Below are 12,787 nucleotides of genomic sequence, written 5' to 3'. Positions count from 1 at the left end.
AACACAATATAGTGTGTCTAGGGCAGGGGTCCTCAAACTACGGCCCTCCAGTTGTTCAGGAACTACAATTCCCATCGAGCCTAGTCATGTCTGTGAATGTCAGAGTCTTGCAATGCCTCATTGGATGTGTAGTTCCGCAACAGCTGGAGGGCCGTAGTTTGAAGATCCCTGGTCTAGCGTATACAATGAAGTAACTATTACCTTTTACCATATTGCATAACATAGTATATACTACGCTATATATTTAAAGAATGATTTTTGTACAGGCTTGGGACCAGCTTTGACATCACTGATGAACACCAAAGGCCTAAGTTTATTTGAAATTATAAATCCTGAAGTCGTACCACACGAGGTAAGAAATGTGCAGGGAAGAATATTTGGGATAAGAACTAAACTACACCAATTTTCTTTATCAGATATGTCAAATAGCAAAGCTGCTCTCTTCATTCATTGCAGCCAAACAGGCCCTATCTTCAGTTCTACCAATGCATTAAAATAGCAGTATGTGTGGGTTTCAGGACACTGATGTGTCTACAGCCTCATAGCTGTATATCTGCAGTGTGAGATCTAGGGTGTTACTGCCGGCTAGTTTCAGGAGATTTGGGGTGAAATTTGGTGATGTCATTACTGTGTTGCTCACTATTTTCCTCGCTGGAGGCTCTGACCTGAGGAAGCAAAGCCCTGCCTTCACACAGAGACACAGTACAGAACAAGGCATAGTAAGTTAATAATGGGGAAAATGTCAGCTGTACAGGAACCGCAGGCAATAGAGGTCACTAGACATTTGTTTTCTGTCTCTCTCTTTTTGAGCTTTAACCATTTGCCGATCGCCCACGGTATATATACGTCATCATTTTGATGTTAAATACCATTGTTATGGCAGCAGCTACAGTAGCTGCCATAACCCTGGTATCTTTATTCTGTGGGCGATTCTGCGATTATTAAAAGTAGTCTCGGTGGCGGATTCGCTGCGGGATCACTTTTGGAGGCGACAGGAGAGGTGCCTCCCCCTCCCACCGCTTCCCTGCAGTTTCCGAGCTTACTGGAGCCGTCAGTAAGCCTGAAATTGATCCCAAGCGACCGATGGCTAGGCATGAAGTCAAGTGAGGGCAAGATAGCCTCCACTCGGCTCTATGCCCTTGGAAGACCGGAGCACCCTCCAATGCCACTTCTGGTTCTAGGGCTTAGAGATGATTTTTTTTTTAAGTCAAAGTGTCCATTTTTTTTTTTGCTTTTAAGGAGGAACTGTCTTGCTTATTTCTACTACAAGGGATGTTTACATTCCTTGTAATGGGAATAAAAGTGATCAAAAAAATAGATAAAGGGACAGTGTAAAAATAAAAAATATAAAGTAAAAAAAAATAAGAAATACATAAGTCACTCCCACATATGTGGGAGTGTTCAAACCACACATGTGAGGCATCGCCGCGTTCGTTAGAGCGAGAGAAATAATTCTAGCACTAGACCTCCTCTGTAACTCCAAACAGGCACCCTGTATATATTTTTAAAGCGTCGCCTATGGAGATTTTTAAGTACCACAGTTTGTCGCCATTCTACGAGCGTGTGCAATTTTAAAGCATGACATGTTGGTTATCTACCGTTTTTTCCGGCGTATAAGACGACTTTTTAACCCCTGAAATTCTTCTTAAAAGTCGGGGGTCGTCTTTTACGCCAGTAACCTAACATGCAGACCGCGGCCGTCCATTTTTCTAAAGCCGCGCCTCCTCCTTCTGCTGTTCCGTGATAGGCGGAACACTCAGCTTCCCAGCAGAGCCTCTGTTCAGTGTTCCGCCTATCACGGATGCCCTCTCGTCCTCGGTCTTGGACGAGAGGGCATCCGTGATAGGCGGAACACTGAACACAGTGGGCCAGATTCTGAAAGGACTTACGACGGCGCAGCGCCATGTACGCCGTCATAAGTCCTAATCCGACCCGTCGTATCTATGCGCCTGATTCTTAGAATCAGTTATGCATAGATATCCATTAGATCCGACAGGCGTAAGTCTCTTACGCCGTCGGATCTTAACTGCATTTTTTTTTGACCGCTAGGTGGCGCTTCCGTCGCATTCCGCGTTGAGTATGCAAATTAGCTAGATACGCGAATTCCCGAACGTACGCGCGGCCGACGCAGTAAAGTTACAACGTTTACGTTAGGCTTTTCCCGGTGCATACTTGCCCCTGCTATATGAGGCATAAGTGCGGCGTAGCAATGTTAAGTATGGCCGTCGTTCCCGCGTCGAAATTTGAAAAAGTTACGTCGTTTGCGTAAGTCGTCCGTGAATGGGGCTGGACGTCATTTACGTTCACGTCGAAACCAATGACGTCCTTGCGGCGTACTTTGGAGCAATGCACACCGGAAAATTCCACGGACGGCACATGCGCCGTTCCGCAAAAACGTCAATCACATCGGGTCACAGTAGTTTTACATAAAACACGCCCCCTCATCCAAATTTGAATTAGGCGGGCTTACGCCGGCCGATTTACGCTACGCCGCCGCAACTTACGGAGCAAGTGCTTTGAGAATACAACACTTGCCCGTGTAAGTTGTGGAGGCGTAACGTAAATCAGCCTGCACAATTTTACGCGGCTGTACAAGAATCTGGAGTGTTCCACCTATCACAGAACAGCACGAGGAGGAGGCGCGGTTTTTGAAAAATGGACGGCCGCGGTCTGACAGATTCTGCATGTCAGGGATAAGGTAAGGGATCGTCGAGACATGCAATGACACACTGAGGCATGTAATGGTGCACAGTGAGGCATGTAATGGCACAGTGAGGCATGTAATGGTGGCACAGTGAGGCATGTAATGGTGGCACAGTGAGGCATGTAATGATGGCACAGTCTGGCATGTAATGGCACAGTGAGGCATGTAATGGTGGCACAGTCTGTCATGTAATGGCACAGTGAGGCATGTAATGGTGACACAGTCTGGCATGTAATGGTGGCACAGTCTGGCATGTAATGGTGGCACAGTCTGGCATGTAATGGTGGCACAGTCTGGCATGTAATGGTGGCACAGTCTGGCATATAATAGCACAGTGAGGTGAGGCGAGGCATGACTAGTAGGAAGGGGGTCGCCTTATACGGTGAGTATATCCCAAAACCAACATTTTAGCTGGAAAATTAGGGGGTCGTCTTATACGCCCAGTCATCTTTTACGCCGGCAATTACGGTATTTACTTGGTGTAACATCATCTTTCACATTATACAAAAAAATTGGGCTAACTCTAGTGTTTTGTTTTTTTCCTAATCATTAATGTGTATTTTTTCCCAAAAGAAAGACTGCTGCGCAAATCTAGTGTGACATAAAATATTGCAATCGCCATTTTATTCTCTATACAAATTTTAACTTGTAAAAAAAAAGTTCCAGAAAAGGCCTTGTCAGTAAGGAAAGGGGGAAACTGATCCATCCATATTGGCACAAAATCTTTTTCTTGCAGACATTTTGTCACCCAGTGGGTGGGTGTATCCATTTGTGGATTTATATAAGTGGTACATGTAATGCCCAGGGATTGTAACCTTCTGCAAGATATCCCATGACACTGTTCTATATCTAAGGTGCCTCAAATAAAGTGATTTATTTTATTCATTGCAACCAAAAAGATTCTTATTTTCAAAGGCGTTGTCTAGGCCAACACAATCATTTTTATTTTATAAGAACGCCTTTGATCCATACTATCTGAAATGTCATCTAAGATTTGTATTGAACACTCTTGCTTTTTCATTTTCAGGGATACTTAATAGTCCGACTGGATTTTGGATTTCCTCATCATTTGCTTGTAGACTTCCTGAAAAAGGCTCTGTAGAAGACAACGTAGCAGAGAACTTATCCATCATCACCATGCCATTGGGATAAAAGAAAATGGATAATGTTATCTTTTGTTAAAATGACTAAACAATAAACGCATTTGAATGCAATATTTCCATCCAGTTTAAAGATTTATTCATGTTCTTTTATAGTATATAACAAACACACATGCAACACTCACTTGAGTTGTAAAGCAAAAATGTTTTTGTGTTGTTTTGAATAGCCTGGGGAAGGGTTTCATCATCTGTACCTGGCCGGGCTGCCATCAGGGGGGTACAAACATTACACCCGTAAGAATGAATGAATGACTTGTATAGCGCTACACATGCGAACTGAATCGCCTCTGGGCGCTTTTTCCAGCCAGTGTATGCTTGGCTGGTGCGGTCATTTTACCCCGTAGGATCGTGACACGCTTGGGACACACAGTCATACATATATATACTGGGCCAATTTGGACAAGATCCAATTTATCTACCAGCATGTCTTTGGAGTGTGGGAGGAAACCGGAGTACCCGGAGGAAACCCACGCAGGCACAGGGAGAACATGCAAACTCCAGGCAGATGGTGTCGTGGTCGGGATTCGAACCAGCGACCCTTTTGCTGCTAGGCGAAAGTGCTACTCACTACACCACTGTGCTGCCCACTGTAAGGGGCCCAGCTTGCCCCCCCTCCTGTTTATTTGTTTGCATTACACCTGTAATGGGCCCGATGGTCCACAGGCCCCCCCCCCCCCCGCCCCCGCTTCTCTGCTCCAGGGGTCCCTGCTTAAAGCTGTGTCAAGGGCCCCAAAATATATGGTACAATGACTTATGATGGTATTCTTTTAAATAAAAATATAACAAAGCAACAAAGATAGGGGAAAGAAAGAAAGAAAGAAAGAAAGAAAGAAAGAAAGAGAGAGAGAGAGAGAGAGAGAGAGGAGAGAGAGAGAGAGAGAGAGAGAGAGAGAGAGAAAAAAAAAAAAAAAAAAAAAAAAAGAAAGAAAGAAAGCAGAAGGGCTATGCACTTGAAGGGGAATGTCTCATTAGTAGACTTCCTCATATGCCTGTCTTAAAAAGCTAATGGACGTAGAGCAGACCTAGCATACTACAGCGGAACCTTAGATTACGAGCATACTCCGTTCCAGGAGAATGCTCGTAATTCAAAGCACTCGCGTATCAAAGTGAGTTTCCCCATAGAAGTCAATGGAAACTAAAATAACTAGTTCCGCATTGACTTCTCTTCTTTGCAATTCCGCATGTGGCCAGAGTCGGGAGGGGCCAGACAGCCTCGGTAATACTCAGAAAGGCTCGGGAACTGAGTATTTCAACGTTTTTCCAAACGGCTACGCTCGGCTCCACACCTCAGGCTAAATGTGCTACTGCAAACCGCTGTGGCTTGAATCCTGCTAGTTTTGGGAGACAACACTCGCAAACCAAGTCAGGATCTTACAAAAAAACAGTGCTCGTATTGCGAAACGCTCATTAACCGCGTTACTCGCAATCCGAGGTCTCACTGTATATTCATACAGTCATGGCCAAACATATAAAACTCCAAAAATGAACTGGACAAAATTTTTCGCACCCTCAATTTATTATTTGGTATCACATCCCAAATAACTGAAATCAATCGCTTCCTGCAACCCTCAATGGGTTTCTTATACCTCTCTATTGGAATTTTGGACCACTCTTCTTTCTCCAACTGCTCCAGGTCTCTCAGATTGGAAGGGTTCCTTTTCCCGATCTCTCCACAGGCGCTCTATGGGATTTGGATCTGGACTCATTGCTGGCCAGTTCAGTACTCTCCAGCGCTTTGTCTTAAACCATTTCTGGGTGCTTTTTGACGTGTCCTTTGGGTCATTGTGCTGCTGTAAGACCCATGACCTCTGACCAAGAGCCAACTTTCTGACACTGGGCCCTACATTGTACCCCAGAATTCTTTGTTAGTCTTCAGATTTCATAATGCAATGCACACAGTCAAGACATTGAGTACCTGAAGCAGCAAAGCAACCCCAAAATATCAGTGAACCTTGAACATGTTTGACTGTAGGGACTGTATTTATTTTTATTGTTTTTACTTTTCTATTAAGTACAGTCACAGCTTACAAATAGATAAGACTTGTTCGCAACAGTGACAAACATTTTATCTTTTACAACAAAACAACAGGAAAAAAAACACACACACAAAAAAGAACTTATGGTAGCCAAGACAAGTAAAGTATAAGAGGGGACAGAACACACGGAGTGGAGAGAAAAAATGCTGCTCACCCCGTTATGTACAGTAAAGTATAAGAAGGTTATTCTTAAGCAGGGGCGTCCCTAGGGGGGGGCCAGAGGGGGCCCTGACCCCCCCAACATCTTGCTGTGCCCCACCATGTGCCCCCCCCCCCCAAAAAAAAAAAAATTTTTTTTTTTTTTTGCAATTTTGGATTTTGCTCCCCGAGAGGGAGAGCGTCCCCAGTCAGCTCTGCGGGGGATTCCTCCCTCTGCTCGCCATCACTGCATAATGCGAGCGCTCACACAACCACATATTCTAGCCTGGACCGTGTTTAAGTGTGTGCACTGCAGACTGCAGTACACTGTAATCACTGAACTACATTATCTCCATCCCTTCTCTCTCCCCCCCATCTGTCTCCCTCCCCCTCTCCTGTTCTTTCAAAACATTCACAATTTACTTTCACTTTCAGTTAGGCAGATAATATATGGTGCAAATTTCTTTCCTGCATCCACAGATTGCAGGAAAGAAACTTGCATGATTCCCCCATCAACACAGACTGTGGTGACAGGGGAATATCCCTCCTGCCCAGCAATTGTATTCTCCCAACAAACAGTGATTATCACCAGTGGCTATACAGAAACCACTAGTGATAATTATAAGAGAATCTGCTCATTAATGGTTCAAATCTCAGCCAGTTTCTGCTGAACCAGCTGAGATTTAAACTGTCTATGGCTGGTCTTAGCTCTTAGGCAGCTCATACATTGATTAGCACTGTGGAGTGTCGGCTTCCTGGCGTGATCGGGCATGTGGGATTTCAAACACACCCGAGCCCATCTCTATTGGTTGTAGACAGTTGAGCTCCCTGCAGGTTGCTTAGCAGCAGTGTAACCTTCTCTGACATGCTGATCGGGATGCAATCCAGGTGATGCTCTTAGTCAAATCCTAGTCATAAATATCAGAGATTTTATTGATCAAAGCCCACACTTTACAGGCATAGAGCCCACATGGCTGCGGAACATACGGTTGATTATATTCATGTGGTTGTACTCTTGATGCTAATAAATACTGTGTTTATTAGATCTGACTGGGAGCATCACCTGGATCACATGCCGATCAGCATGTCAACAGAGAAGGTTATACAGCATTACTGCTGCTAGGTGACCAGCTGGGGGCTCAACTCTCTATAACCAATAGTGCCAGCCTTCCCCTGCATGCACCCATAATGTCACCAGCACTAGGTCCTAATAGACTGCCGCCGCTGCCAAGGAGACAGATGCCAGACCAGCACTGTAAATAGCAGGGACAGGACAACTGGGGATCCCCACTGTGGCAGAACACCAGGGCCCGGTGGCAAGACAACCTTTGCAACAATGATAGTTCTCCCACTGCTTTGGACCCTTATATTTTCTTGGTGTGCTGGTGACATATATCTCTTGTTTTCTGCCACCCTGGGGGGCCCCAGTATAGTAGGAAGGGAGCTCACTGCAGAACATATGAAAGGGCCCATAGTGGGATCGTAGTAAAGGGCCCCAGGATATATATATATATAATTGCATTTTATAGTTGGCCCCCCTACTTTTGTCCCTGTCCCCCCCATGTGCCCCCCCTAAATATGAAAGCTGGAGACGCCACTGTTCTTAAGGTGGATGGCTTGCATACCCTCGTCTGTTATCTAATCTCAGCACAGCCCGGACTCAGCTATCGCCACAGGAGGGAACTACCTTAGGCGGCCCCATGGATTCTTTTATACTTTACTTTAGCCCCGGAAGAATTTACCCCTTCCTGACCAGAGCACTTTTTGCGATACGGCACTGCGTCGCTTTAACTAACAATTGCGCGGTCGTGCGATGTTGCACCCAAACAAAATTTACGTCCTTTTTTCCCCACTAATAGAGCTTTCTTTTGGTGGTATTTGATCATCTCTGCGGTTTTTATTTTTTACGCTATAAACAAAATAAGAGTGACAATATTTATTAAAAAAACTATATTTTTTTGTTTTTGCTATAATAAATACCCCCCAAAAATATATATATAAAATAAAAAAAATGTCCTCAGTTTAGGCCGATATGAATTCTTCTACATATTTTTGTAAAAAAAATTACAATAAGCGTATATTGATTGGTTTGCGCAAATATTATAACGTAGATTAGAGGATAGTCAATTTTTTTTATTGGTAATGGTGACGATCTGCGATTTTTATCGTGACTGCGACATTATGGAGGACACATCGGACACTTTTGATGCTATTTTGGGACCATTGTCATTTATACAGCGATTAGTGCTATAAAAATGCACTGTTACTGTGCAAAATGGCACTGGCAGGGAAGGGGTTAAACACTAGGGGGCGCCCACAATGCAGCGATTTAAAGGGGACCTACCTGTGCCCCCATTTGCCCAGCCGTGCCATTGTGCTGATGTATATTGTCGTGCGCTGGTCGGCATGTGGTTAACCACTTAAGCCCCAGACCAAAATGCAGCTAAAGGCCCAGGCCAGGTTTTGCGATTCGGCACTGCGTCGCTTTAACAGACAATTGCGCGGTCGTGCGACGTGGCTCCCAAACAAAATTTACGTCCTTTTTTTCCCACAAATGGAGATTTCTTTTGGTGGTATTTGATCACCTCTGCGTTTTTTTTTTTTTTTTGCGCTATAAACAAAAATAGAGCGACAGTTTTGAAAAAAATGCAATATTTTTTACTTTTTTCTATACTAAATATCCCCCAAAAATATAAAAAAAAAAAAGATTTTTCCTCAGTTTAGGCCGATACGTATTCTTCTACATAGTTTTGGTAAAAAAAATCGCAATAAGCGTTTATCGGTTTGTTTGCGCAAAATGTATAGCGTTTACAAAATAGGGGATAGTTTTATTGCATTTTTATTAATATATTTTTTTTACTACTAATGGCGGCGATCAGCGATTTTTTTTGTGACTGCGACATTATGGCGGACTCTTCGGACAATTTTGACACATTTTTGGGACCATTGTCATTTTCACAGCAAAAAATGCATTTAAATTGCATTGTTTATTGTGAAAATGACAGTTGCAGTTTGGGAGTTAACCACAGGGGGCGCTGAAGGAGTTATGTTTCACCTAGTGTGTGTTTACAACTGTAGGGGGGTGTGACTGTAGGTCTGACGTCATCGATCGAGTCTCCCTATAAAAGGGATGACACGATCGATGCAGCCGCCACAGTGAAGCACGGGGAAGCTGTGTTTACACACGGCTCTCCCCGTTCTTCAGCTCCGGGGAGCGATCGCGAGGGGGCGGCTAGAAAAAACAAATAGCCGCCCCCTCATCCCAGATTGCTCCCTGACGATTTCCGACCGCCACATGTACCGGGGGGGGGGGGGGGTCCCGATCGGACCCCCGACCCGCGGAAAGGCGGGGACGTACATGTACGCCCATCTGCCTGTACGTGCCATTCTGTGGACGTACATATACATGCGGCGGTCGTTAAGCGGTTAAAGGCCTCATTTATTTTTCTGAAAACAGTAGAAAAATGGGCTTTACCAAAAAGCTGTAATTTTGTCTGGAAGTTGAACGAGGATCTTTATCCACCATTCGAACAACCCTTCGTTGCAAACTTTAAACAATTTTTTATCTTTCGTCCACGTCCAGGGAGATTAGCTACAGTGTCATGGGCAGTAAACTTCTTGACAATGTTGCGCACGCACAGTGGACACAGGAACATTATGGAAATGGACTTGTAACCTTGAGATTGTCCATGTTTTTCCAATTTTTGTGCTCAAATCCTCAGACAATTCTTTGCTGCTCTTTTTCTTCTCCATACTCATGCCCCATACACGCGTGCGGGATTTCCGACGGGAAAAGTTCCCGTCGGAAATCCAGAGGGGAAAGCCGAGAACCTGCTCGGTCAGTCTTTCCCCCTACACATGGCCGGTTTTGCTCGACAGGAAAACTGTGATGGAGCTTTGGTCAGGAATCCCAGCCGTGTGTATGCTCAGGGGCGTCCCTAGGGGGGGGCCAGAGGGGGCCCTGACCCCCCCAACATCTTGCTGTGCCCCACCATGTGCCCCCCCCAAAAAAAAAAAAAATTTTTTTTTTTTTTTGCAATTTTGTATTTTGCTCCCCGAGAGGGAGAGCGTCCCCAGTCAGCTCTGCGGGGGATTCCTCCCTCTGCTCGCCATCACTGCATAATGCGAGCGCTCACACAACCACATATTCTAGCCTGGACCGTGTTTAAGTGTGTGCACTGCAGACTGCAGTACACTGTAATCACTGAACTACATTATCTCCATCCCTTCTCTCTCCCCCCCATCTGTCTCCCTCCCCCTCTCCTGTTCTTTCAAAACATTCACAATTTACTTTCACTTTCAGTTAGGCAGATAATATATGGTGCAAATTTCTTTCCTGCATCCACAGATTGCAGGAAAGAAACTTGCATGATTCCCCCATCAACACAGACCGTGGTGACAGGGGAATATCCCTCCTGCCCAGCAATTGTATTCTCCCAACAAACAGTGATTATCACCAGTGGCTATACAGAAACCACTAGTGATAATTATAAGAGAATCTGCTAATTAATGGTTCAAATCTCAGCCAGTTTCTGCTGAACCAGCTGAGATTTAAACTGTCTATGGCTGGTCTTAGCTCTTAGGCAGCTCATACATTGATTAGCACTGTGGAGTGTCGGCTTCCTGGCGGGATCGGGCATGTGGGATTTCAAACACACCCGAGCCCATCTCTATTGGTTGTAGACAGTTGAGCTCCCTGCAGGTTGCTTAGCAGCAGTGTAACCTTCTCTGACATGCTGATCGGGATGCAATCCAGGTGATGCTCTTAGTCAAATCCTAGTGTTAAATATCAGTGATTTTATTGATCAAAGCCCACACTTTACAGGCATAGAGCCCACATGGCTGCGGAACATACGGTTGATTATATTCATGTGGTTGTACTCTTGATGCTAATAAATACTGTGTTTATTAGATCTGACTGGGAGCATCACCTGGATCACATGCCGATCAGCATGTCAACAGAGAAGGTTATACAGCATTACTGCTGCTAGGTGACCAGCTGGGGGCTCGGCTCTCTATAACCAATAGTGCCAGCCTTCCCCTGCATGCACCCATAATGTCACCAGCACTAGGTCCTAATAGACTGCCGCCGCTGCCAAGGAGACAGATGCCAGACCAGCACTGTAAATAGCAGGGACAGGACAACTGGGGATCCCCACTGTGGCAGAACACCAGGGCCCGGTGGCAAGACAACCTTTGCAACAATGATAGTTCTCCCACTGCTTTGGACCCTTATATTTTCTTGGTGTGCTGGTGACATATATCTCTTGTTTTCTGCCACCCTGGGGGGCCCCAGTATAGTAGGAAGGGAGCTCACTGCAGAACATATGAAAGGGCCCATAGTGGGATCGTAGTAAAGGGCCCCAGGATATATATATATATAATTGCATTTTATAGTTGGCCCCCCTACTTTTGTCCCTGTCCCCCCCATGTGCCCCCCCTAAATATGAAAGCTGGAGACGCCACTATACACCATTGCAGTTTTCCCATAGGAAAACTGCCAAAAACCGGCCGTGTGTACGAGGCTTTAGTGTGGCACACAGAGACACACAACAGAAAGGTTGAGCAAATTTTTCACCATTTTAACTGGTTGCCGGTGTGATTTCTTTATTGTCAGCACCTGTAAATTGATACAGGTGAGCTTAAAGCGGATGTTCCACCCCAAAAATATATTAAAAGCCATCAGCTACAAATACTGCAGCTGCTGACTTTTAATATAAGGACACTTACCTGTCCTGGAGTCTAGCGCCGTCCGCAGCAGAGCACGAGCGATCGCTCGTCACCCTGCTGCTCCCCCCTCCATCCACGCTGAGGGAACCAGGAAGTGAAGCGCTGCGGCTTCACTGCCCGGTTCCCTACGGTGCATGCGCGAGTCGCGCCGCGCCCGCCGATTGGCTCCCGCTGTGTGCTGGGAGCCGAGTGTTCCCAGCACACAACGGGGGGGGGGGGGGGGGGCAACGGGATGTGACGCAATGCCCGTCTTTTGCCCGTGAATGCCGGGTCGGAAGTGGGTGCAAATACCTGTCTTTGGACAGGTATCTGCACCCCCCTCCCCCTGAAAGGTGTCAAATGTGATACCGGAGGGGGGGGGGGTTCCGATCAGCGGGATCAGACTTTAGGGTGGAGCTCCGCTTTAACCACTTAAGCCCCGGACCAATATGCAGCCTAAAGACCCAAGGTGTTTTTACAGTTCGGGACTGCGTCGCTTTAACAGACAATTGCGCGGTCGTGCGACGTGGCTCCCAAACAAAATTGGCGTCCTTTTTTCCCCACAAATAGAGCTTTCTTTTGGTGGTATTTGATCACATCTGCGGTTTTTAGTTTTTGCGCTATAAACAAAAATAGAGCGACAATTTTGAAAAAAAAGCAATATTTTTTACTTTTTGCTGTAATAAATATCCCCCAAAAACATATATAAAAAAATTTTTTTTCCTCAGTTTAGGCCGATACGTATTCTTCTACCTATTTTTAGTAAAAAAAATCGCAATAAGCGTTTATCGATTGGTTTGCGCAAAATTTATAGTGTTTACAAAATAGGGGATAGTTTTATTGCATTTTTATTTTTATTTTTTTTTTACTACTATTGCCGGCGATCAGCAATTTTTTTCGTGACTGCGACATTATGGCGGACACTTTGGACAATTTTGACACATTTTTGGGACCATTGTCATTTTCACAGCAAAAAATGCATTTAAATTGCATTCTTTATTGTGAAAATGACAGTTGCAGTTTGGGAGTTAACCACAGGT

The 12,787-nt window shown here is 45.2% G+C and overlaps 1 protein-coding gene across 1 annotated transcript in view; it reads left to right on the top strand.

The window, feature by feature from the left end:
* The window catches only part of LOC120917699 (cholesteryl ester transfer protein), a 54,825-nt gene extending 50,895 nt beyond the window's left edge, over window positions 1–3,930 (top strand). The window contains exons 15-16 of the mRNA XM_040329169.1: window positions 267–352; window positions 3,732–3,930. Coding sequence (XP_040185103.1) covers window positions 267–352; window positions 3,732–3,806 — 161 coding nt within the window. The 3' untranslated portion in view covers window positions 3,807–3,930. The remainder of the gene's footprint in view (window positions 1–266; window positions 353–3,731) is intronic.
* The last annotated feature ends 8,857 nt before the right edge of the window (window positions 3,931–12,787 follow it).

This window comes from Rana temporaria, chromosome 11 (assembly GCF_905171775.1).
Source record: "Rana temporaria chromosome 11, aRanTem1.1, whole genome shotgun sequence".
Classification (NCBI taxonomy): Eukaryota; Metazoa; Chordata; class Amphibia; order Anura; family Ranidae; genus Rana; species Rana temporaria.
The sequence above is the reverse complement of the archived record's forward strand: the minus strand, read 5'-3'. Positions and strand labels throughout refer to the sequence as shown.